Source organism: Chrysemys picta, chromosome 5, assembly GCF_011386835.1.
Source record: "Chrysemys picta bellii isolate R12L10 chromosome 5, ASM1138683v2, whole genome shotgun sequence".
NCBI lineage: Eukaryota > Metazoa > Chordata > Testudines > Emydidae > Chrysemys > Chrysemys picta.
In genome coordinates, this window is record NC_088795.1 from 32,192,274 (window position 1) to 32,219,397 (window position 27,124).

General features: G+C 41.4%; 1 protein-coding gene and 1 long non-coding RNA gene across 5 annotated transcripts in view; one reads left to right on the forward strand and one right to left on the reverse strand.

The window, feature by feature from the left end:
- The window catches only part of LOC122174665 (uncharacterized), a 76,926-nt gene extending 60,870 nt beyond the window's left edge, over positions 1–16,056 (reverse strand). The window contains exon 1 of the long non-coding RNA XR_006176771.2: positions 15,923–16,056. This is a non-coding gene — a long non-coding RNA (uncharacterized LOC122174665). The remainder of the gene's footprint in view (positions 1–15,922) is intronic.
- Positions 1–27,124, forward strand: part of NPNT (nephronectin) — a 97,338-nt gene that overhangs the window by 45,905 nt on the left and 24,309 nt on the right. For 2 of the 4 annotated variants that reach the window (XM_008170120.4, XM_008170121.4), the window contains 7 exons: positions 1,396–1,488; positions 8,435–8,527; positions 15,011–15,130; positions 15,978–16,097; positions 17,387–17,521; positions 18,468–18,590; positions 25,645–26,103. In XM_008170120.4, coding sequence (XP_008168342.2) covers positions 1,396–1,488; positions 8,435–8,527; positions 15,011–15,130; positions 15,978–16,097; positions 17,387–17,521; positions 18,468–18,590; positions 25,645–26,103 — 1,143 coding nt within the window. The remainder of the gene's footprint in view (positions 1–1,395; positions 1,489–8,434; positions 8,528–15,010; positions 15,131–15,977; positions 16,098–17,386; positions 17,522–18,467; positions 18,591–25,644; positions 26,104–27,124) is intronic. The other 2 variants (XM_008170122.4, XM_008170123.4) reach the window with 1 other exon arrangement.

The window sequence follows — 27,124 nt, forward strand, 5'->3', positions numbered from 1 at the left end:
CCACTTGAACTAACAGAGTGACGGATAACATTAATAGGTTGTCTATCTGTATGTGGGCCAGCCACAAACGGGAGATGAAGCTCACACTTTGCCAGTGGGTTGCACTGCTATTTGCTGATTGTAGCAGAATGCTGAGACTGGGAATCCTGGGTTCTATTCTGAGTTCTGTGGGGAGTGTTCTCTCTGGTTACAAACCCATCTGCTCCCGTTCACCCCAAGCCCTATTCCTTCTGTCCCTGGCTCCTCTGGTCTGCCCTCATCTTAATCTCTGCTCCACCCACTCTAATTCTTTTCTCAGTTTTACCCCCATCCCTCACAGTTCCCAGTCTCCTGCTGGTCCCAGTGACTTCTTGTTCCAGTGGCTGTCCCAGTGTTCCATCCCCCACCCCCAATTTGCTCCCCTTTAGTGCACTCATCATTAATTTGAATGTGTTCAAAGCTCAAGTTTAACAATCAGGCTTATGTGCAGCAGCAATAGTGCTGCTTTTAATGAGCTGTAAGGAGATACAGTGAACAACGCCCCACCCCCCCTTTGGTTTTTTTTGGTGTCTAACAAGGTCTTTCAAAATACTGTTTAAATATTTAAATTGTGCCAGCTTGCTGTAATAGTGGCAGTGCACAAGAGATATCTGAATGACAGATTACAAGCTTGGGCCTGGTTCTGCTACAGCTGCTTAGCCAAGTAGTATCATTGAACTAAATGGAACTTGTGTATGTAAAGATTACTCACATGAGTAAAGCACTTGGGATTGCACCAGTGATCCTTCCCTTCACGGATCCACCTTCTGGAAGCAATGACCCGAGAGACAAATCACCTCTGTAAAAGACCATCCTGTATCCTTCTGGCCAACAAACTCTGGAGGGAGCCTCATTCAATTCTCCTCTGAATAGGGAAAGTCATGGTGACATAGAGCCTTTTTTTGAGTGTCAGGATAAAGAAACACCACTGTCTAAACAACTCAGAGGGGGGAAAAAATCTGTGGACACTTGGAACTGCACTGTTGCTTGTCTGTTACTGAACTGATAACTAATTGATGTTGACACTCCAACTTCCTGTTCAGTTCGGGCATATTCTAATAACAAACTGAATGGCGTGCATCACAAAGTACATCAGGAAGGCCATGAGTCCATTTGCTGGTCAGATACTACATAATCTGGAATATCCAAAAAATTGAACATTTTATCCCATAACCCCTGAACATAATGCTCATTATCAATCAGTCTCCTGATGTGTGTTTGTTTTTATTGTTGAAAATATCCTTTGTGTGCACTGTAGTGTTAAATGGGAAGTGATGTACAAGGGCTAAGTATTAGTAGTATTTGTGCTGCTTTCATTAAAGTAATATATTATTGTTGATTAGATCAGAACAATAATATATGTTGTTTTATTTGCAGCTATATGTCAGCCTAGATGCAAACATGGTGAATGTATTGGACCAAACAAATGCAAATGTCTCCCAGGGTATACTGGAAAAACCTGCAACCAAGGTAAGAAAGCAAATCTTTCAATTAAATAATAATTAAAAAAAAAGCCTGCACAAGAGACTACAGAATAATTTTTATCCTAAAATATTAAATAATGTTATGCATAGACACTTCAATTTCTGCTTATTTATAAACAATTAACTGAGTATACCTATATAGTATTCATAAAGGGAATGTACTATATATCCTGCACTTGCAGAATAATGGACTTCATCTCCTAGGTCTTTTACAGATGTAACATGTAATGATAAGGGTTTTCTTAGCACTTGAATCCAGTGGTCTATGGGTATTTAATTAAAGTCCCTTTAATTTAGGCTGCTTTATACCTCATCACCAGTTGATCAGAGAAAACCAATTTGGTGTGTTAGTGCAAAGTTAGATAATTTCTTTAAAGTTGTAAACAATATGATTAATATTGATATTATAATGTAAATAGTCAAATCAAGAAGTTAACAATAATACAAAGTTAAACTGATTAACTACTAAGAGAACAATTTAAGAAGAAGAACTGGCCAAGTTATTGCATTGGCACAACCAATAATCAAATCACAAAGCTGACACAACACACATGATTAAATTACTTTTTTAATCTTTCTACCCCTATGCATTTATGTAGCAGTTTATACTTTCCCTTGTGGAAAGACTAGGTTAAGGATTAAATCTTTATGTATCCCAAATAACTCCTAGAAATCTAGGATGAGATTTGCTTCCAACCAAGGTTAATCAATACCCAATGGTACCATACGCTATGGGTTAAAACACATATGCTATTATTATTAATGGCCTCTAGGGTGACCAGATGTCCCGATTTTATAGGGACAATCCTGATTTTTTGGGGGCTTTTTCTTATATAGGCACCTATTACTCCCCACGCCCTGTCCTGATTTTTCACACTTGCTATCTGATCACCCTAATGGCCTCTGTGACAGGATCCCTGGGGTGCAGTCTGAGACTGCGGGACCACTGTGCCGCCCTGAACTCTCTCCAGCCTGGGCTGTCTCTCACAATGCCTTGCTAGTGACCAGCAGCAAACCCCTGCAGGTGCTGTTATCTCTCAGCACAGCTGCATGTGGAGCCCCATACCCGCTAGATTGCATGAATGCTCCCAGAGCCGCTCATTAATCATACAGAGAAAGGAACCAGACAAATCCCCCCAGCTCCCAGCATGGTACTTCAGGAATTAGCATCTTGCACTGCTCAAGATGAGCAGTGCAAATGTATTAATTGGTTCATCGATGGAAAGTGGATCTACACCAGCCTTTGCAAAACCTGAGCAGATTTACCACACACTACAGGCAAGCCCCCTGGTAAAGATAAACAGTTAAACAAATTTATTGACTACAAAAGATAGCTTTTAAGTGACTATAAATGTTAGGCAAAAAGTCAGGGTCAGTTAACAAAGGAAATAAAATATAAGCACGCAGTCTAAACTCTCAACCCTATTAGACAGGGCAACAACTAGACTAAGCAGTTTTTCTCACCCCACTGGATATTGCAGTCCTTAATATACAGATTTTGTCCCTTAAATCTGAGCCAGTCTCCTCTGTTGGGGTCTTCAGTCTTCTTCTCAGTGTCTTTGTTGCTTGCAGCATAGGTGGGGGCAGGAAAAAGGCCAAGCATGGGGCCCCTGTGTTCTACAAACACATGGGACTTATTGTATAAAACAGAACACAAGTCCAGGCATGTCTCGTGGGCACTGCTGAGTCCCCAGGCAAGGTTGAACAATTCCCCTGGCGTGGCCTCATGCAGGTGAGTCATTGCATTGTAGCTCCCTTGCTGGACAATGGCTGTAGGTGGGTTGTTTGACACCCCACCTGGGCATTGGTAACTTTCCTTGCTGTTGTCTCTGGGGGGCTAATATCTGGCTGATTCCCCAACTGCCAGCGTGTTTTAGTGACAACCATACAACACAATTCTCATAACTTCATATGCATTAATTATATACATATATGGATAGAAAAATGACTTTCAGCAGATCATAACCTTTCCCCTCATACCTCACAGGGCCGGCTTTATATGCAAGATCACAATCCTATATAAATGAGGAATATGGGGGCTGCAGAGTGCTCCCCCGAGGTACAAAATGTCACAGCCCCACACACACACCTCTACCTAAAAAGACTAGGACAGTATTTTTTTCCTGGCAGGCATCCCGCACATATGTTCAAATGTCCTGTTAAGGAGACAGAAATAATAAGGTTACATAGAAAAATAAGGGCTTGTCGACACTGGCACTTTACAGCGCTGCAACTTTCTCGCTCAGGGGTGTGAAAAAACACTCCCCTGAGCGCTGCAAGTTTCAGCGCTTTAAAGTGCTAGTGTAGACAGTGCACCAGTGCTGGGAACCACACTCCCAGCACTGGTAGCTATTCCCCTCGTGGAGGTGGGTTTTTTTAGAGTGCTGGGAGAGCTCTTTCTCAGCACTGTGCTGTGACTAAACAAGCCACGTTAAAGCGCTGTTGCCAGTGAAGATGTGCCTTAAGTGTGTACTCTTTAGCTTATACGTCTTTGAAGCTTCAGAGTCAGTTAGAAACTGCAGTTTGGGGAACAGGCAATGACTTCTGGCTCAGGTACCATCATGCTAGCGGACATCATTCTTAGGTTAGCTGGCTAGTCAACAATGTCTTTGTCTCTGTTTTCCTTGGAAGGGAAAGTATGAATATAAGACATAGTAGCGGTGTTGTGGTAATCTCAAGAATAGCACACTTTTTCCTTGTTTACCTGGTCTTTTATGGGTGAAACGCATGCTAGTATTGTCCCACTGGACTTCCTGTTGTGACCTTCTGACTGAATCAGGGGATCTGCATTGTCCAATTCTGATTAGGTGATGTCAGTATGAATCTTGGTCCACTTTTGGGGTTCTCCGTTTAGGGTACTGTTTCTTAGTTACATCCACAAGTTTGTGCTTTTCCACAATGAGCAACATTGAGGGAATACGATGAGGTGAAAACTCTATCAAGATGATTTCACCCCTTTGTATTTAGGTGAACAGACGAAACTCTTCAGTGGCCTCTTGACTGTTGTCACCTGTTGTCTTCCTGGTCATAACATTGTGCTTTGACTTACAAAAATACAAAAATACAAAAGTATTTCCCACCCATACACCCCATGCTTATGCTTCCTCAAAATGGACAAGGCTTCATAAACAAAATAAACGTTTACTGAACTGTTGCCACCTCAGGGATACTGGATGCAAGGTTATTTCACTCTATCAGGGCTGAGTCAAGCTGCTTCAAAGCTACTTATTAAATCCATTAACATAAACTTATTAAATATATAATCCAATTAAAGTGTTTCCTTGATGTCTACAAGACTACGTCCACACTATTCTGATGCTGTGATCTGAATATGCAGAGTCACTGGCATCACTAGTGTTTTGAAGCAGGAGAAGCAATTTAGACAACACCTATTAAAAGTAGAATAGAACTCTCTCTCTCCAACCTAACTTGCCCTATTTTTAAGATGTTTTAAATATCTATAATTTCCAAATTTTGAGGCCATCTCTCTAAAGTCCTGCAGTCATTGTGTGATTTCAGTTGACACTCCTGGGGGGCATTGGCCTGCTAAATCCAGGGTTGTGAGTTCAATCCTTGAGGGGGCCACTTAGGGATCTGGGGCAAAATCAGTACTTGGTCCTGCTAGTGACGGCAGGGGGCTGGACTCGATGACCTTTCAAGGTCCCTTCCAGTTCTAGGAGATGGGGTATCTCCATTTTAAAATAAATAAATAAATAAAATTCACAGGTAAAGGCCTCAGTTCAGGAAAGCATTTAAGTATGTGAGTAAATTGAATTGAAGTTAATAGGATTTAGCACCACTGTGACATACAGGGTACAATCCAGACTGATGAGAAGCTGTCTCACCCCTGTCCTGTAACCAGGGGTATCCTTTAAAATGCCTTGCTGCTGACAAACCGTCTCCAGCATGAACACACTCGCAGCTATGTCTGTGTGTCTGCTGCAGCCAACCAGCCAGCCACACCTTGGCTCTCATCAGCCTTAAAAACCACCACAGGGTTACCCCAATGCACTCCCAATCTCAGATTTCCCCCCAGAAACGTATGTCCTTACTGCTCAACCCTCTCGTGGACAGTGCAATATACTGAGTCCATTATTCCTTTAAGGGAATAATATGCACACAACTTGTTGCCCTAAATGGAGTTACTCAGACACTTCATCTTGAACACAGTTGATTAAATAAAACAATAAAAAAGGTTTATTAACTACAAAGAAAGATTTTAAGTGAGTACAAGTAATAAGACATTAAAGTCAGAAATGGTTACATGAAAAATAAAGATAACATGCTTACTGGTGCCTAACTTAATGAACTATATTAGATTCAAGCAAAGTGTGTCACCATAGCAGATTACTGACCAAACTTTCAGGTCAAGACCTTTTCCCCAGAGTCCAACCATTGCTTTGTCTTTTCAGGTGCAGTGAATGTGATGGACAGAGAGAAAGAGATAGGGGTGCGTGGGTTGTTTGTCCCTCCTTTTAATAGTTTCAGTCCCCTGCTTGAAAAATATTTCTAGTTGAGAACGAAGAGCCAAAGAATCTATGTGGAAGGATATTCCCTTCTGGGTTTTGCACCTGTCTGAATTTCCTTTTTCTTCCCTTTACGCTTGTTGACTCTGTTTACTGCTTAAATACAAAATGGGCAGAGCACAAATTCCTTTGTTCAGGACACAGACCTGACATCATACAGGGAAATCTTATAATTTCACATACAATGTTGCCCTACATATTTTACCAGGACAATACTGACCAGCAAATTATGAGTTTTCAAATGACATCTTACAAGGCATACTTTGTATGAAGATTATTAGAACAGTGTACAGGGTGTGAATACAGGAGTGTTTTCTGTCACAAACTCCTTAAAGTTAAGCACATATTTATGTGCTTTACTGAATCAGGTCCATAAGGTGTAGCACCTGGCCCTTTACAGAGGTAGTGAGGGAATTTAGGTACCAAGCTTAAGTTTTGATAATGAAATAGTTTTTATTTTACTTAAAAAATTTAATGGACATGTTTTTAATTGAAATATTCTCTCCTGCAGTGTTGTTAACCCAAAACTACCTAGAACACCCCACACAATTCATAATTAAAAGCTGAAAACAATGTTATTCCCTTCTTGCTAAATTACTATAGCTGAAGTTTTAAGAATCTTCCATTGGTGTAACTGATCTCCAAAAATGCAGAGTGATTTATATAGCACAGAACATTTATTTCTGTGCTATATAAATTAAATTTATAAATGCTGTGTGTTGTTCTCCCGCCCCTTATTTCTGCTCTTATTTCCCCTCTTTAGTGTCTTCTTTACTTTTCACTCTGGTCCAACACTCATAAGGATGGCATGCTGTGATTTTACTATTCTGAGTATGCTGTCTTGGTCACTTTAGAGCTTTACCTAGAGTGCTCAGTACAGTTTTAGATGCACAGTAACATATATTAGCTTTACAGTATCATATGTATGGTACACAGACCACCTCAGGCTCTGATGTCCTGAGCTAAAACAGCTTTGGACCTGAGAAACCTCCCAGAAACCCAGGGTGCTAGATGAAGTATGGCAGATGGCTTGGAGGGTGGCCCTCTTGTCTCTTAGTCAGTATTGAGCCAGTGTTCCAGCGACACACTGTTACTGGAAATGAGGCGTAGGGTTGTCAAAAGTGCCTAAGTAACTTAAAAGCACAAGTCCCATTGTCCTCCTAAATCACTTAGGCACTTAAGAAAATCCTACTCGATGTCTTCTGGTTGAATTGTAAACTGAAGTTCTGTTCACAGCATTTTTCAAATCACAAGATTAGGATCTTTAACACAGTGTCCTAATCAGATTGCAATTTGAGTGACAGCGTTCTGCCTGAATAAAACAATTCCCCTTGTGTTTCCATTGATGGTGTGTCAATTCCCGTCCTACAATAAAAGTATTATTGTGTATTGTTGCTGGCATAGATGGTCTGAGGCACTCATCTCCAGGGAAAATATATATATCTCCAGGGTATAAACCACTTTTGGATTTGTCTGGATGAAAGTAACTATATGAATACAAGGTGTTACTGCTGTTATTAGACATTATATTTAATCTATTCAGAACCCTCTTACCTCTTGTGAACCAAGTAAAGGATCACCTGGTTTCTCATAATGAGATGCTGAACTTCAACTGACTGGTTACATCTGAAAGTCAATCACTCTTCCCAGGAGCATTGGAGTATAACCTTTAACTCCTGCTTTAGTTCATCAGCACTAAATTACAGTTGCCTGGCACCTTTGTATGAGTGTATGTTAGGAAGTTAAATTGAGTTGGTAGCTAAATTGCAATACCCTTGTACTAGCAGTAACAGAGTGCTCCCCATTGTGTAAAAATCTTAATTTGTGACCTTCACACTTCAGTTTTGGTTTTTCAACCTCATTTTGCAGTTTGGGTCAGCGTTTGAGATAGATGGTAGCTGGAGATAGTTAAAAAAGGAATGCTGAAAGTTTTAAAAAAGTTTACCCGCTTTGTAAGCTAGTTGTAAAATGACCAGCATTTTTTGCAAAACGTAGTCTTCAAAAATTTGCAACTAGCTCTATAGTGGTAGCTGTTTCCCTGGCCTAAGACGTGTTATGTATTTGCTACTTAGTGAATTGATATGTAGCATAAGTAATTAAAGCCTCACAGATTTGTGTTAGCAATATAAAATGTTTGCAGTGTTTTCTGTGAAAGGTGATGTATTACAGTAGACAAAGGATGATTTTCTATAAAAAATAAATAAATATACTAGCATGTGTTCCACAACTGGTTTTCTGAATGCTATTGTTCCAGGACCAGCTTACAAACATAATGTACGTCTCTTTTTTTTTTTTTTAATGCAGTTGGTAGAGTCTGCATTGATGGTTTTTGACAAAATAAAGTAATACATCATTACAGGGATTTGGCCTTTTGACTATTATTATGCCTTTTCCCCCTTGGTGAAGCTGAGCACCTGTATACAAGCCCAACTGATCGGCACAGTGAACCACCTCTATTTCGCCCCCTGGATCATCATGCAACAAATGTGCCTTCAAGGGGTGAGAAAGTCCTTTATTTCAGGTGGTGTGCTCCTTCCACCTGCATGGCTTCATACGATAAAAAGTTCTTGCAAATGTACTGAAGTATGATGAATTAATGGCTGCCATGTGAAAGCCAGGCCTGCAGTATCATTGGCATGCAAAGCAAATATGCAGTTACACTTCTTTGATGCTGTTATTGCTGTATGCCTGTATTCTGAAAAGACTTTGATAATCCTTTTAACTTCCTATTGTTGTCTCTTTTCTGCTTTGTTCTTTCAGGATGTGCACTGCTTTTTCTAAATTCCTTTCTATACCGGCATAGCTAGGTCACTGTAGCTATGCTACTATAACTCCTTAGTGTGACACAACCTACACTTATGGAAAGAGTTTTTCTATCAATGTAGGAATCCTACGTCCCCAAACATAATCATTCTTTCGTCGACATAGCTCCATACACAGAGAGTTAGACTGGCACAGCTATGGTGCTCGGGGTTAAAACTTTTAAGTGTAGATCAGGTGTAAACCAAGAGCAATGGAAATTGTTTATCGGGTTCAAGTGAAGATAACAGTATGATTTATTTTCCAGCTTTGTTTCAGAGAAAGACCATTGTTAACTTCATAGTTTGGCTATTATTGTATTGTCTATTAGACAAATGGTGTGATTGAATCGACCATGTCTGAGGGTGTGCAAATCTGCTCTCTCTCTTTCTCTTAAGTGAAACTGATGATGTACTGAAAATGAAAACTGATCTATTTTTTTAAGTATAGGTGATGAAGGCTTGAATATGTTATTTTGTTTCTGGTCTGTGGCTTCCTTTTCTAGCTTAATCCTAGTAAATTCAATAGTGAATTTTTGACCTCCGTGTTGCATGGTCCAAGTTAAAAAGTAGAAAGAAAAGTTTGAATGTTATACAAAAGAATGCTAGGCCTTTGTTTGAACTAGGTGAAGGGGCTAATTAAAGAAAACTAAGTAGAGTGTACAGCATAATCTTGGGGAAAGAAACATGCCTGTATACAGAAAATCAGTCTTTATCCAAGATGATGCCTCAGAGCAGTGCCCCTACACTCAGGGCTGGTGCTACCATTTAGGCCAACTAGGTGGTTGCCTAGGGTGCCAAGATTTGGGGGTGCCAAAAAGCGGTGCTCCCAATTTTTTTTTTTTTTACAGTGGCCGCTGCGCTGGGAGGGAGAGGGAGTCTGAGCCACCGGCAGGCAGCCCAGGGGTTCCCTCGGGTCAGCGCGCCGCCGGCAGCCCAGGGGAACCCCTGGGTCAGCGCTGCCGCATGGATCCCCGGGCCGGGGGGTGGGGAGTTGCCACGGGGGGGAGCCTCAGGGTGCGGAGGAGCTGCCGCACGGCTCCCTGGGCCAGGGAGGAGCTGCCGCGGGGAGGTGCCTCAGGGTGGAGGGGGGGCGGGGAGCTGCTGCAGGGCTGGGGGGGGGGGGGCGCGCAAGGTGCAAGTTTCGCCTAGGGCGCGAATCTTCCTTCCACCGGCCCTGCCTACACTAGTTAAACAAGTCACACACAGATTTACCATACAGCACCAGTTGTCCTTCCACTGTATTTACATTTTTCAACTCTCTCCTTTTGAAATGTAATATTTATGCTCAGCAGCCTGCGCTTATGTTCTGGACCTGCTTTCACAAGCTCCTCCAATACCCAACCTGCTTTTACATTTAGCACTTTTCAGTATATTACTTGCAGCTCAGAATGCTATTTTTGTATTGACTGTATAATTACAGCACTTGAATTTATGTGGTTTAATGGTAAAATTGTCTAGTTTGGAATAATGAATGAAGGTCTTAGTCAGCAGCATAATGGGACTTGTTAAACGCCTCATTTGATGTTAATGCACCTTGTATTTTTAATTCCATTATAAGTTTCTTAAGGAACAAAAGGAGGAGTGATTTCCTACGAGTATTATTTATGGAACATTCTGATTTTAAAACCTTTTACCTTTCAATCTTTTAGAGGAAAATTCTGCTGTTTTCCCTTTTTTTTCCCTTTTGATGAAGGAGTATTTATTCTAAGTGAGCTATCATTACAGATATTGTTTGAAATGCCAAATTGATACCTCTAGATAAGTAACCTGACCTTTCTTAAAACCACCATATGTTTGCAGTATATTCAGTGTGTTGCTATACATGACCCTTTAACTGCTAACATTAGCCTGAACCTGTTTTAAGAATAACATGACCGTATGTAAACAACAAAAATATAAAGCATCTGAAGATGATGGAGAACTCTAATAGCGGGAATGTTTCTGAGCTGAGAACAAGGATGCAATACATAGGCATACTGGCTGATCCATTTTTCCTCTTGCCCATATGCAAAATATCTATAAACTTTTAAGAAGGACATGCTGTTGAACATAGTCTGAGTGTGGAGCTATATGAAGAGAACCATCATTGTGTTAATAAAAGATTTTCTGAAGAACCAAATAAACCTCCCAGTGACCGTTCACCTAAGAAATTGAATATTAGATGGTGTGTGTACAGAGTATATACCTTTCTTCACTGAAATTGGGAAAGAAGCTATAGTAGTGTTGGCAAAGAGGGGTTGAAAATGCGACACCTGGGAAAATACAATTGGACAGTAGATCTGTTAGTAAGCCCACAGAGCAGCACATTGTAACATTTTAGCCTATTTTGAAAGCACTGGCTTTGCAGTTAGGTAATCAAGGTGATGACAAATACTTTCCTTCCCATGTAATAGTGGGAGATTTTGTAGCATGACTAAAGTTCAGACTAAAGGATTAACAACAAACTATCTCTCAATAGCAAAGTGCAAAGGCAGAGGGGAAAAACATTTTTAAATCTAATGGAGCTGTACGAAGGGTCTTATTTTGGCTCTCCCTTGATGTTGAACCATTAGGATGTCAGCCATGCTACCACTGAAACAAATCTGTGCCTTTGTTTAAAGACCAGGCATCTTCCAAGTATTTGCTTCCATTTAGATCTTGATAAACATGCTGTATTCAAAAACCAATCCTGGGACTGCTTTCATTCACACGCAGAAGTGGAATTAAGGCTTGGTCTACAGTAGCAACTTACGTTGGTATAACTGCGTTGCTCAGGGATGTAGAAAATCCACACCCCTGAGTGACATGGTTATACGAATGGTTATAGCAACTTAAAGTGTAGACAGAGCTATGTCAATGGGATGGCTTCTCCCGTAGCCATAGCTACTGCCTCAGGGGGAGGTGGGGTAACTATGCCAACAGGAGAAGTCCTCCCGTCGGCATAGGTAATGTCTTCACTGAAATGCTACAGCTGCATCAGTGCAGCTACACAGCTGCAGCCTTTTAAATGCAGACAAGCCCTTAGGCTACATCTACACTACAGGGGGGAGTCGATTTAAGATACGCAAATTCAGCTACGTGAATAGCGTAGCTGAATTCGACGTATTGCAGCGGACTTACCCCGCTGTGAGGACGGTGGCAAAATCGACCTCTGCGGCTTCCCGTCGACGGCGCTTACTCCCACCTCCGCTGGTGGAGTAAGAGTGTCGATTCGGGGATCGATAAATCGATCCCCGAGAGGTCGATTTTAACCCGCTGATTCAGGCGGGTAGTGTAGACCCAGCCTTAGTGAAGTTAATAGAAATAAGCAAAGTATGTTTTGGCTGAAACCAAACAAAAATAAGGCACACGTGGAATGGTATCTTAATATACTTTCCAGCATCTACTTTATATATTCTGGTTATTCTTAGAATGTGTTACTGATAACTGGCCATCCTTCAGCATCGTGGCCTTCAATTCTGTACTAAAAATATTTTATACCAGGTGGCAGGATATTCAAAGCCCTGTGGAGAAGTCCACTTATTTTAAGAGCCATAATGTAATCTACAATTTATGCAGAACAATGTATTTTAAACTCAGTTTATTAATCAGTTGTTACATCATTAAAGTATGGCTCAATGGTAGTGACTCCATAATTAAGATTTAAAGACACTTTTCATTATGGATAAAATTTTCATAAATGCTTAGTTGACTTAGGAGCTTAAATCCAAGGACTTTCAATAGGACTTACACTCCTAAATCACATAGGCACTTTTGAAAATTTTCCCTTATAAGTCTAGTGTTAATACTTCCCTTCCTTAGCCTATTTCCACTTATAGTGAAAAACCCCTGAACTTGTCATATTATTTTTATAATCATTTAGTATTTCGTGTGCTTGGTGCAAACAAATCCTGAAGAAGGTATGAGTTTACAATATAAATACATATACCCTCAGTGCCTCTTATTTGTATGTCTACACTGCACTAAAACACCATGATTGGCCTGTGTCAGCTCACTTAGGCTGCAGGGCTATAAAATTGCTATGCAGATGTTTGGGTTCAGGCTGGAGCCCAGGCTCTGGAACCCTGTGACGGGGGAGGGTCCCAGAGCCCCGGCTCCAGCCCAAGCCTGAATGTCTACATGGCAATTTTATAGCCTGCAGCCTGAACCCCTGAGCCTGAGTCAGCTGACATAGGCCAGCCATAGGTGTTTTAGTGCACTGTTTCACCTCAGGCTTCACTGTGGTTTTCTTTTTTAGGAAAAAAAAAATCACAAAGTTCTTCTTCCATTCAATTATAACATAAGAATGGCCCTACTGGGTTAGTCCAAATGTCCATCTAGCCCAGTATCCTGTCTTCTGACAGGGGCCAGTGCCAGGTGCCCCAGCGGGAATGAACAGAACAGGGAATCATCAAGTGATCCATCCCCTGTCGCTCATTCCCAGCTTCTGGCAAACAGAGGCTAGGGACACCATTCCTGCCCATCCTGGCTAATAGCCATTGATAGACCTTTCATTATCATTCCCTTTCACTATCCCATCTACTCAGACTACCAATAGCTAGACTTCTTACCTCAAGATCATGATCCCCATAGCCAGAGACAAGAAGCAGTAAAATATTTACCCATCTCCTATGTAATTTACTCTGATATTTTTTGCTTTTGGCAGAAGTGCCAGAAAAAGAAACAATTAGCACCCCCAAGTAGCTAAGCTAAAGCAGATTCTTCACAATCCTTCCCAACCACCTTCCTGATTTGGAGCAAAGACTCAACATCTTGTCTCCTGCCCTTAACATGCAGTCCACAGGCAATATGCAACTACTCCTCATCCACCATTTTATGAAGATCCTGAAACTTCAGTCTACCTCATCCACATCCCCTTTAAGCACTGGCAAACCTAAGATTTATTCTCCCAATATTTGTCAAAGATTGCACTTTCCAAATGTATTCCAGAAAGACACTTTTACCTTACCTATGTAGCCAACCCACTCTAAGCAGAAACAAAATTGGTCTTAACCCTACAATACTTACTCAGATAAGTAAACCTTGTCTTCATTAGGACTTTGCTTCCGATAAATTAACAAGTTTTAAGTGAAATTGTGTGGTTAAGTAAGACAATGAACAACCTGACTATTCTGAGTAACCAAGTGCTTAGCTGGTATACAGCAGCATAGCTACATTGACTTCAACAGAACTGTACCGTTTCACATTAACTGAGGATCTGGCCCATAATGTCCAGTACTTTAAATCAGAGAGATTTACAGGTCAGTAACAAGCCACAATTTCAACCTGTAATTACATAATAATTTACCAACTAGATTTGTAAGTGGGTTTATGAATAACAGGGTTTTTTATTTTTATTCTTTTAAGATGTAAATTGTGGGCCGTGCACTATTAGTTCTGTACTAAGTCAGTACTCCCTCTCATACCTCCAACATATCCGTGCTTTCTTACTGAATTTGAATTTTGTGGGCATTCATAGCTCAGTATTTATTTTCCATTACAATTTTTTTGTTTGCTAAAGCTACAATCGTAGGTTGAACATTTTCATAATGTGTAATTCATTAGTTCCTTGTGTAGTCCAGTTTAAACCTGAAATCCAAAATCACAGGTAATCTTTAACACATACATTAGCAATGCCAAATACCTTCTTCAATAGTTAGGTAAAAACATACCTAGCTTCTTCCTCCCCACCCAGCCTTTTCCATTTTACTTTTACAGTACTCAGAAAATGTATTGGACTGACAGGTCTAGATAATGAAGTGCCAAATTTCTCCCCCAGACTGTTATAACAATGGCAATGCCAGCTTTCCCATGCTGCCCCACTAATGTTCCTCAAGCAATCTAAAGGGAATACCTCTAGAAGTGAGATGGTAGTTCAGCCTCCATACACATTCGGTCAATGTCGTCTCCGGTGAAATTCCTGTTACTGCCAATTAATGCTAATACCACCAGTTAGTGCCATTTCTGAGTGGAATTTGTAATGTGGACAAAAAGGGGAGTGGATTAACTTGTAAATGAACTGAACAACATTATTTACTTCACTCAGGGTACCAAACAGTGCTCAGGTAGCCAAATCTGATCATAGTTGAGCTGGGCTGGATATGAAAGACTCATCCCTTCCCCCATCTTTTCCCAACTTTTAAAGTACTAGAAGAACTTCAAATGCTCATTTTGTGTGTGTGTAATTTGTTTGCTTGTTCTCTCCTCTCCCTATTAATTTCAGATCTAAACGAGTGTGGATTAAAGCCTCGGCCATGCAAACATCGATGCATGAATACCTACGGTAGCTACAAATGCTATTGTCTGAATGGATACATGCTTATGCCAGATGGATCATGTTCTAGTACGTCAAGACTCCTTAGCTTTCTTTTTTTCAAACTCCAGTTAATGTTTTTTAATCCCTTGAGGTGCTCAGTAAATATCTACTGGACAAGGATGAGTCCCAAGGCAAAAGCCTCCTCGTTCTGAAAATTGTGCATCAATCTGGTAAAATTAGACTCAGCCAAACAAGAATAAATAATTTGATTTTATTAGTTGTATTACCCATTTTTCCAAATTGTTCTTCAGCTGTGTAAATCACTGTTGATCTGCCTATGGGGATAGACACTTGCTGTGTTCTCAGCAGCAAGACATGTGCAATGCTGTTATATTATGGCCACATAAATGTAAAATTGTTAAAGCAACAGATGCCTGCTGGCTCCACAGTGTACCACTGTCCTGTGATCTTACTAGAGATCAGGTTCCTTCTTACTCCCATAAAAGTAGATATTTTGAGTATATGAACAGAGAAGGAGAGAGAGACAATGACCTTTAATTAAAGATGTTAAACCAGTGTCACTGCAGTCAGGAGTTGGCATTTTTAAACGAGTCCATCCATGAAGGGTTTTTAGTACATGTTGGGGTTTATTTTCAGAATGGTAATTGTGTGCCACAATACAGCTAGCTAAAACCTGTACTCTGTGACGGAATGTCTCTTATAAATACAATCTGTGAAATGAGGAGCACAAATTTACAGCATATATGTTTGCTTTTGAAGGGCTTAACCCAACTCCTATTAGAGTCAGCAGGAGTCTTTCCACTGACTTTCATGGTAGCTGGACTGGACCTTAATGCTCCAAAGATTTCAGCGACTTACCTGTATGATGCCGAGTCCTTATATTTGGTCTAAATGTGCAACTGTTTCTCCCTAGATGCTCTTTCTTGTTCAATGGCAAACTGTCAGTACGGCTGTGATGTCGTGAAAGGAGAGGTACACTGCCACTGTCCTTCTCCAGGCTTGCAGCTAGGGCCTGACGGTAGAACCTGCATAGGTAAGAGTCTTGGTTACTGATTTCACTGCTTTCCTCAGGATGTTTTCTTCTTGAACCAAAACACAGTTTCAATGAATTTATCACATATATAGGGAATACATGATAGTAAGGTGTGTTGTAAAGATTTTATTGGCATGAGTTTGGATAGCCACGCTACTCAGGTATTCTCAAACCAGTGCCAGTCATGTATTCTGTGTCTATCACGTGTTACAGAAATAATACTTTCAGCAAACTTTAGAGAGTTAAAAAAATTATTGGGACTATATTTTCATATCCCTTTGCCTGTAAAATCAGGTGCCATAGCTAAACTGTGCAGGACTCAGAGGGAGCAATAAGACCTTTATAAATAACTTGAACCAGCTTTTCTAAACATAAACATGTCATGGATTTAAGGACCAATATTTTGAGCCCTTCCAGAGGTAGAAGCAAGTGCTGTGCATTCCACAGGGAATCTGGGAATCTTCCCTCTTCAGTAGTATAAAGCTCCTATTTGTAGCCAGTAGGATGTCAAGACATCAAGGAAGGACAGCTTCTCCACATATGTGGTGGTGTAGTTACGATGATAGCCATGTGTATCTTGAAGTTTACTATACTAGTATAGTATAGAACAAAATATATACACACCTGTTCAAGGAGGACTATGTTTCAAAACATTTTGTGTCTGAATGATTTTTCAAATATGTTTGTTTATTCTACTTACCTGCAATTCAATGTATTATTTATAGTTTACAGCCCACTAATTAAAGGCACCCAGTGCTTGAGAAATTAAGTACTTATTTGGATGTTTGACGTATCTGTTTGGGGCATGTCCCTAGTTTGTTTCTGCTTTACACTATCATCCTTGATGCCCAGTGTTTGAGTAACCATTTTTCTGTCCAAGGAAAACTGATCACTACACCCTTCAAAAGCTGTCAGCATTTCTGGGATTCTCTCTCTACAACCTTGAGCCAGCTAATATAAATCAATCAGAATAGTCAATGTAAAGTAAGGCTACTCTTGGTAATTTCTAAACTTAACTCCCACCAATCTGAGCACAATGTCCATCTCTTTCTTGCTGTGCTTTCTGTATTGGCACAGGAGATGGGGGATATAGAGGGAGCACAACCAAAAACTGAGTTCAGGTCTTCGATATGGTAGTGCCCAAGCATTGTTATAAGGCTACCAGACTGGGGCAAAAAGGAAGTTTTTAAAAAGATTTTTGACCATTCAGTTTTTGAGAGTTGAAATCAATTTGAGGTAGATCATATCTTAGCTATATTATTAAAAATACAATTAATTTGTGTTTACAGACGTTGATGAATGTGCGACTGGGAGAGTTGTCTGTCCCAGATTTAGGAAATGCGTTAATACTTTTGGAAGCTACATCTGCAAATGTCATAAAGGCTTCGACCTGATGTACATTGGAGGCAAATACCAATGCCACGGTAATAAAATCCACTTATTTCAGTGAGTCTTGCATGCATATAGCACATGTATGTTTCCTGTAATACTAATCCAAGGTTTATTTTATTGCTATATTAGCTGGCTTATAGAGACTGTATTAATCACCTTATTATGGGTTGAGAGGCTGAAAACAGATTGCTTTAGTTTATCCTATATTAATTTTGTGTGTATTATGAAATAGAATTACATTGAATATGGAAATGAAAAAAATATACATTTTAAGCCCTGATCTTGGAAGTGGCTCAGCATAGATTTCACTAGGGCTTCTTGCAGGCAGTTGCTGGTCTGGGGCTTTAGTGAACTTCACTAATTTTTCTCAGTGCTTCAGCTGGTGATGATCATATTAAGGAAAAGTGATGTTGGAGATTAAGTTGTGTTGCTTCAATTGTGGCCATGCTCCCAGTTACTTCAATGGGAAGTCCCTGCACAGAGCACCTGCAGGTATGGGGACCTTGTTTGTGGCACTAGTAGAGTGAAATAATATAAGATATTGTAAACCGTTTCCACCCTGGTGTAATAGTGGTTAAAACACAGATGTAGAGTAGGCTTACGTGCTATGTTGGATCAGGGCCTTATAAATCACTAGCTCAATTATTTCCCACCCTCACAGGTCACCTTTAAAAAGTGGTTATAGAAATTATAAAATTTACTTGTAGAAACTATCTGTTGCCACAGCAAAATATTAAACGTGGTGATGCAAGTTATATGCCTGTGTTATATAGGTGATCATTATAATCTCATCTCGCCTTAAAATCTATGAAAAAGATTAGGATAAAATTCTCCTAGTTTCACTGGTGATACAATGTTGTTGAATTTTAAAAATTAAGAATATTTTTAAATGATATCTGTTTGTTGTTGTTTTTTTTTGGTGCGGGAGGCACGTTCCTTCTCCCATGTGAATGACTTTTATGTGATTTTCTGTCACAGATATAGATGAATGCTCAATTGGCCAGTATCAGTGTGGCAGCTTTTCACGATGTTACAATACCCAAGGAACCTACAAGTGTAAATGTAAAGAAGGATACAGAAGCGATGGAATAAACTGCCTGCGTATGTAATGTGCTCCTTTTTTGGGGGGCTGGAGGGGTGTCATGTTCTTGCTCTGAGCAAATGCTAGTGTGTAGTAAGTGGGTAAGGCCTGATCATATACTACATCTTACTCTTTCTCTGTCTGTTGTATGCACTCTGTGAGTTTCGTGCCAGTCTTGTAGCTCAGACAGACCCCAATGCTTAAGTGCTTAACTTAACTGTGGGCTAAATTATCATTGTTTGTTGCATGCTACTGGATTTTAAAAGATATTTAAGTAGCTAGGGGAGATTTTAGCCTTTTAGTATTTGGGGGACTTTATTAATGGATAGAGCTATTTCTGGCCAATTTGCTATTTCTTTATGTGAAATCAGGCATGAAAATGGTGAATAACAAATGGACATACTCACTGTCAGATTGCAAAACCAGTGCTAAAGAAGGATAAGATTTGCAGTTTGTGTGATTTACACATACTCTTGATGACTGTCAGGTGGCAAACATGTAAGACTTTGAAAGATCTGCTAAAATAAATTAAGATTCACTGGAGACCTGGGTGTTCAGGGCAATCAACAGATGTCCTTGCTGATATTACTAAATCTTTCAACAGCTTACAATACTGTAGATAATCAGATGGGGTTTGACTCTACTAAGGGTGGACGGAAACAAGAAGGAGCATGGGCTATAATGGCAGAGAGAAAGGAGGGTCAGGGCAAAACTGGGAGGCAAGATCAAACCAGTATTTTAGATGCCTATATACAAATGCAAGAAGTATGGGTAATAAGCAGGAAGAACTGGAAGTGCTAATAAATAAATAAAACTGACATTGTTGGCATCACTGAAACTTGGTGGGATAATACACATGATTGGAATATTGGTGTGGATGGGTACAGCTTGCTCAGGAAGGATAGACGGGGAAAAAGGGAGGAGGGGTTGCCTTATATATTAAAAATGTACACACTTGGACTGAGATGGAGACGGACATAGGAGACGGAAGTGTTGAGAGTCTCTGGGTTAGGCTAAAAGGGGTTAAAAACAAGGGTGATGTCATGCTAGGAGTCTACTACAGGCCAACTAACCAGGTGGAAGAGGTGGATGAGGCTTTTTTTAAACAACTAACAAAATCATCCAAAGCCCAAGATTTGGTAGTGATGGGGGACTTCAACTATCCAAATATATGTTGGGAAAATAACACAGCGGGGCACAGACTATCCTATAAATTCTTGGACTGCATTGCAGACAACTTTTTATTTCAGAAGGTTGAAAAAGCTACTGGGGGGAAGCTGTTCTAGACTTGATTTTAACAAATAGGGAGGAACTCGTTGAGAATTTGAAAGTAGAGGGCAGCTTGGGTGAAAGTGATCATGAAATCATAGAGTTTGCAATTCTAAGGAAGGGTAGAAGGGTACAGCAAAATAGAGACAACGGATTTCAGGAAGGCGGATTTTGGGAAGCTCAGAGAGCTGATAAGTAAGGTCTCATGGGAATCAAGACTGAGGGGAAAAACAACTGAGGAGAGTTGGCAGTTTTTCAAAGGGACACCATTAAAGGGCAAAAAACAAGCTATTCCGCTGGGTAGGAAAGATAAAAAAATGTGATAAAGACCACCTTGGCTTAACCATGAGATCTTGCATGATCTAAAAAATAAAAAGGAGTCATAAAAAATGGAAACTAGGACAGATTACAAAGAATGAATATAGGCAAACAACACAGGAATGCAGGGGCAAGATTAGAAAGGCAAAGGCACAAAATGAGCTCAAACTAGCTACAGGAATAAAGGGGAAACAAGAAAATTTGAAAGATTTTCAAATCTTTTGGGGGGGCGGGATAGCTCAGTGGTTTGAGCATTGGCCTGCTAAACCCAGGGTTGTGAGTTCAATCCTTGAGGGGGCCACTTAGGGATCTGGGGCAAAATCAGTACTTGGTCCTGCTAGTGAAGGCAGGGGGCTGGACTTGATGACCTTTCAAGGTCCCTTCCAGTTCTAGGAGATAGGATATCTCCATTAATTTAATTTAATTTAATTTAATTAAAAAAAACCTTTTTATCAATACATTAGAAGCAAGAGGAAGACCAAGGACAGGGTAGGCCCACTGCTCAGTGAAGAGGGAGAAACAGTAACAGGAAACTTGGAAATGGCAGAGATGGTTAATGACTTCTTTGTTTCGGTCTTCACCGAGAAGTCTGAAGGAATGCCGAACATAATGAATGCTAATGGGAAGGAGGTAGGTTTAGAAGATAAAATAAAAAAAGAACAAGTTAAAAATCACTTAGAAAAGTTAGATGACTGCAAGTCACCAGGGCCTGATGAAATGCATCCTAGAATACTCAAGGAGCTAATAGAGGAGGTATCTGAGCCTCTAGCTATTATCTTTGGAAAATCATGGGAGACGGGAGAGATTCCAGAAGACTGGAAAAGGGCAAATATAGTGCCCATCTATAAAAAGGGAAATAAAAACAACCCAGGAAACTACAGACCAGTTAATTCAACTTCTGTGCCAGGGAAGATAATGGAGCAAGTAATTAAGGAAATCATCTGCAAACACTTGGAAGGTGGTAAGGTGATAGGGAATAGCCAGCATGGATTTGTAAAGAACAAATCGTGTCAAACCAATCTGATAGCTTTCTTTGATAGGATAATGAGTCTTGTGGATAAGGAGAAGCTGTGGATGTGGTATACCTAGACTTTAGTAAGGCATTTGATACGGTCTCGCATGATATTCTTATCAATAAGCTAGGCAAATACAATTTAGATGGGGCTACTATAAGATGGGTGCATAACTGGCTGGATAACCGTACTCAGAGAGTTGTTATTAATGGTTCCCAATCCTGCTGGAAAGGTATAACAAGTGGGGTTCCGCAGGGGTCTGTTTTGGGACCGGCTCTGTTCAATATCTTCATCAACGACTTAGATATTGGCATAGAAAGTACGCTCATTAAGTTCGCAGATGATACCAAACTGGGAGGGATTGCAACTGCTTTGGAGGACAAGGTCATAATTCAAAATGATCTGGACAAATTGGAGAAATGGTCTGAGGTAAACAGGATGAAGTTTAACAAAGACAAATGCAAAGTGCTCCACTTAGGAAGGAACAATCAGTTTCACACATACAGAATGGGAAGAGACTGTCCAGGAAGGAGTACGGCAGAAAGGGATCTAGGGTTATAGTGGACCACAAGCTAAATATGAGTCAACAGTGTGATGCTGTTGCAAAAAAAGCAAACATGATTCTGGGATGCATTAACAGGTGTGTTGTGAGCAAGACACAAGAAGTCATTCTTCCGCTCTACTCTGCGCTGGTTAGGCGTCAACTGGAGTATTGTGTCCAGTTCTGGGAACTGCATTTCAAGAAAGATGTGGAGAAATTGGAGAAGGTCCAGAGAAGAGCAACAAGAATGATTAAAGGTCTTGAGAACATGACCTACGAAGGAAGGCTGAAAGAATTGGGTTTGTTTAGTTTGGAAAAGAGAAGACTGAGAGGGGGACATGATAGCAGTTTTCAGGTATCTAAAAGGGTGTCATAAGGAGGAGGGAGAAAACTTGTTCACCTTAGCCTCTAAGGATAGAACAAGAAGCAATGGGCTTAAACTGCAGCAAGGGAGGTTTAGGTTGGACATTAGGAAAAAGTTCCTAACTGTCAGGGTGGTTAAACACTGGAATAAATTGCCTAGGGAGGTTGTGGAATCTCCATCTCTGGAGATATTTAAGAGTAGGTTAGATAAATGTCTATCCGGGATGGTCTAGACAGTATTTGGTCCTGCCATGAGGGCAGGGGACTGGACTTGATGACCTCTCGAGATCCCTTCCAGTCCTAGAATCTATGAATCTATGGAATGCCTTTGAAATGGTTCTCTCAGACATCTCAGAGGGTTACGTTGGGCAAGAGACTGTCTCTCTTGGTGTTTCCACAATTCCCAGCACTATGGGACCCCAACTTTCATTACGGCCATTGAGTGGTATGTAATATAATAAATAATAAGATAGTAAAGCATACATGACAATTATAATACTCATGGCTCTTTCTTCCCAGTCACATAGGAACTCTCACTTTTGGAGACCAACCAAGTTAAATTTTGTCACTCTTTCTGCATGAAGATTCTGGGGCAAACTGTGAGACAATATGGTGCCATTATTAGGTACATGGCACTCTACATAATAGTGAGACTAGATGGCTCTAAGTCTCCTTTTTTGGGGCCAAGGTTGGAGTGACCATATTTCCCTATGCTGAATACGGGACACCTGGTAAAATTACTCATATTCAAGCGAGTTCAGCGGCAATTGATCAGAACTATGCAGTACAACATTCAAATTAACATCAAGCTGACTGAGCCCTCGTTAAAAAGAAATATTGCGCAGTTGGATTCTTTTTATTTGCCTTCTTATCTTTAAGGCTTTAGGGTTCACACAGGGAGGGGTGACACACACATCCCTTACCCCACCTCCCCAGACTCCCGTACACCTCTCCCACACGAGATGGGCGGGGGGGGGATCACATGCCCTCCCCTCCCCAGATTTCTGCCAGGGTTCACACCAGAATGTGGCCAGCAGCAGTCTTTCAGCACTGTGTGGAAGGGAAGGGACAGGAGCTGCTTCCAGCTGCAGGGGAGGATGAGGGGGGAAGGGGTGACGTGGTCAGTGTCTTTGCAGAACTTATCTCTTCTCTTCCCTGCCCCCTCCTCCCCTCGCCTGTGACTGGAAGCAGATTGTCCCTTCCTGCCTACACAGTATTGAAAGGCAGCTAACATCTCCAGGCTGCTGCTGGCCACCGATATAACCCAGCTGCCTCCTGTCCCCTGGCTACAGCGCAGGCAGGAAGGGGTTAAGCCCTAAGGATGAATTGTGCACCACGGCCTAGGGAACCTGACTGCAGGGGCTTCAACGAATCTAGACAGAGAGGTGGCTAAGCAGGGGAGGGTGCCTAGGGGATGGAGCAGCCCCAACTCCCTGGGTGCAGGACCCAGGGCGGAGGGGTAGGGAGTGAAGAGGGTGCTAAGGCCCTGCCCCAGGGGCTGCTGTGGAGCCTGCAAGTTCAGGATGTGAACAGGCTGGAAATCGCTTCCCCTGCCACTCCAGAGCTTAGCTGAGGGGCGTAGAGGCTTCCCTGTGCCAGTTCTGTGCAGGACTTTGGTACATGCAGGGCTTGGCTCCTCCTGGCCAGCCTGGAAGGAGCCTGCAGGCCAGGCTGTTGGTGCGCTGAGCACTCTGACCAGGGACTGGCTGTCCGCCCAGCATTGGAAGCGGGATGCGCCCTGCCGGTGGGGATATGGAGGAGCAGCTGGTCTGGGGGAGGGGTGAAGGGGCAAAGCAGGGAGAGGACATTGAGAGGTGGAGCACGTAAAGGACTGATGGGTGGGCAGCAGAGGTGACATGTAACTGGCCGCTGCCTGGGGCCTGCCCACACTCAACAGCCACTGCAGCGTGCAGGCAGTGCTGGCCAGAAACAGGACAGGGGGCAGGGTCCTACTGGCAGAAAGCTGGCACGCAGCATGGGCTGCGCTGACCCAGCAGGGTGGGGGCAGTAGCCCCACACATTGTGTCTTCGCCCCACCACCAGCTTTGCACACCCACCCCCATCGTTGGCCACTGGATCCCCCTATTTCCCGCTGGTGGGAGGGCGGCTGGTGAATAGGGATCTGGCTAGCAGCAGGATTAGACCTGCCAGTACTGATTGGGGAGGGGGGACAGAAAATACGGGATAATTTGCCTATTTTTAAGAAAAAATCGGGACACCTGCAGGAGGGCTTAAATATGGGACTGTGCCTTTAAAAATGGGACATCTGGTCAGCACAGCCAAGATGACACCATCTTCTTGCTCCTCCCAGCGTTTGGCAGATGGGGGATCTGGATGAAAGTGGCTTAGATTCAAGCTGTATAAAACAGAATTGATGCTGATTGGCAGGAAGAAGCGTTTTGAAGAACTGGCAAAGCCAGTAACTATTCCTCCAGTCTCTGTCCGCCCATGGTCAAATCTTGGTCTTACTAGACTCCTCTCTACTCCAAATCTCCAAGGTAGCAAAATTGGCCAGAAACACTTTTTTGGGGCTGGACAAGAGATTGAACCCTTTCTTCTTAGATGTGGACTTTTCTCTTTTATTAACTCAAATCTAGACCTCTTCTACACACAATAGCTGCACCAGTTTAACAAAAATAATTTAACCCCCCCCTCCCCCACAACAATTTTAGTTAATTCAGAGCAAACTCCTGAGTTTAGACACTCTTACTTTGGTTTAGCTTGCACCTCTGAATTTACTAATGCGAATTACACCAATATAAACTGGATGTAAATCAGTTAGGTGTGTCTACCTAGGGTTTTTACACCAGTTTTATTAAATCAGTTAAACTTTGTAGTTTAGTTACACCAATGCAACTTTCTGTGTAAACCAGGTCCTAGACTACAACATGTGGCACCTGAGACTACCTTTGAAAGCTTCTTGGAATCTAGTGTAGAATGTGTTTGCCCCACCTTCTGAGTGGGGCAGAATGGTGTGAGTATGTTTGAGAGAGAGTCTTCAAGATAATTGGGACTCTGTTGGTCATGACCCCCTACATTCAACTGTAGAATACTTCAGCTATCATCCTAAGGGAGGTGTTTGCAGAGGCAGAACACTCAGTTGTCATAACTAGCCTCTGGAATTCACTCCTGCTTGGCTGGACAGATTGCTTATGAGAGCGTGCAAGTCTGGTCACTTTTAGAGCTCAACATAAGATGCATCTTTCTGACCAGGCTTTTCACTAACTGCCCCTCCTGGCTAGGTTTTGCTGTTTCTGTCCCTTAAAGTTATCCATTTTGGGGCTGCAGGGGACTGAGTATAGGCTCCTGTTTTGGTAATGGGTTGTCCTTAATCATTTTAACCACATAACTTGCTCTCAAGATACCATGATGCGAGACACTTTATAAATGCAGGTGATAATATAGAGGTATTAATACTAAAATCTGGGGGGGGGATTGAGTGGAAAACTAAACAAAAGGAACTAATTTCAACAAATACTCTATGTATATTCCTGCGATATTATAACATTTTAGTTTGTGTGGAGAGAAACTCAAATACCAAGTGTTCTCCCATTTTCACTCTCTTTGCAGCTATTCCTAAAGTTATGATTGAACCATCTCGTCCAAATAATATATTCAAGGGCAATACTACACTTCCGAAGGGCAGCAGCGGTATGACCAATAGGATTCCTGACATTGGAGGTACAAGACAGCCCCTGAGACCACCACATATACCAGCTATTATTACAGTAAGGCCTGCAGCCAAGCCAACAGTACAACCTACACCAAAACCAACAATATGGCCTACACCCAAGCCAACTACTAGGTTTGTACCAAAACCGATGACAACAAGACCACCACTGAAGCCAGCAACAAGGCCTCCAACACCTCCACAACCTACAACATCAAAACCTGCACCAACAGCAAGAACCCCACAGTTAACAACTAAAGACTCTTCTCTTGTTCCCACTGAAACTACCTCTCCCCAAGGATTTACAGTTGACAACAGAATACAAATAGAACCTCAGAAACCACGAGGGGATGTGTTTAGTAAGTACACCTATATGTTCTTTCATTAATAGCATGTGTAAATTGCAGGTGAAAGGAAGTATTGCATTCTATTGTCTTCAGAAAATTTTCATAGATGGCATGTAGGATATGAAATTGCAAATGGTGACATTGTGATAGCCTTTACCACTTCAGTGCCCTATGGACCGTTGCCATTGGACATTGCATGCCTCTGAATATAAAGTATGTTGTTATCCTATTGAAATATGGGCCATATTAAATCTATGTGGCCATAGAGATAACCGCCCACTTTAGCATTCAGGGGTTAACAGGCTTTCAGTTCAGTCCCCTGGCCTTGCATTGTTGAGGTCCATTGTTCTTCTGAATATTTTGGACAATAGGTTTAAAAGTTGAGGTGTTGAGTGACTGTAACATAGGGCATTCTTTCAGCTGCATGAATGTGAAAGAAATAGCACGTAATGTATGAACCAGTAAGGCTTTGTGTGTGTTGTGTGGATTCATGTAGTAGTCTCTTTCATATTTACTGCTAACCCATAACTAAAACACATTAAAAATAATACTGAGGCTTGTTTTATGGAATGTGCCTACAAAAATCAGCTCATGATACTGAAGATGCTCTTAGAATGTAGAAGTGTCATTTTGAGAGCTTCCCTGAAAGATATTGCAGTATTTTTGTGTAAGCTTTACTACATACCACAAATGACATTGCTGGTGCGTGTAGTTAGACATGCCTGCCAAGAAATACTCAACACCCTAATTCATCTTTAGCACTGTGGCTGCAGTTAATTATAGAGATTGGGAGTGTGTGTTAGATCAGCTCTTTTCTTCAGCCAATAAAGCTTCTGAAGCAATATAGGAGGAAAACATTTGCTGTCTCAGAGCAGGTGGACAGGCACTTGTGGAGTTTTTTTGTTTGTGATTTTGGTTTCTGTACAGTAGCTTCTAGGGGTGTGTTCTTTATGATTACGCAGTGAAATATTTCATCCTTTAAATAAAGGATTTGTTTTTCTGGTAATATTTTATCTGCTGCAGGCAGTTTGAC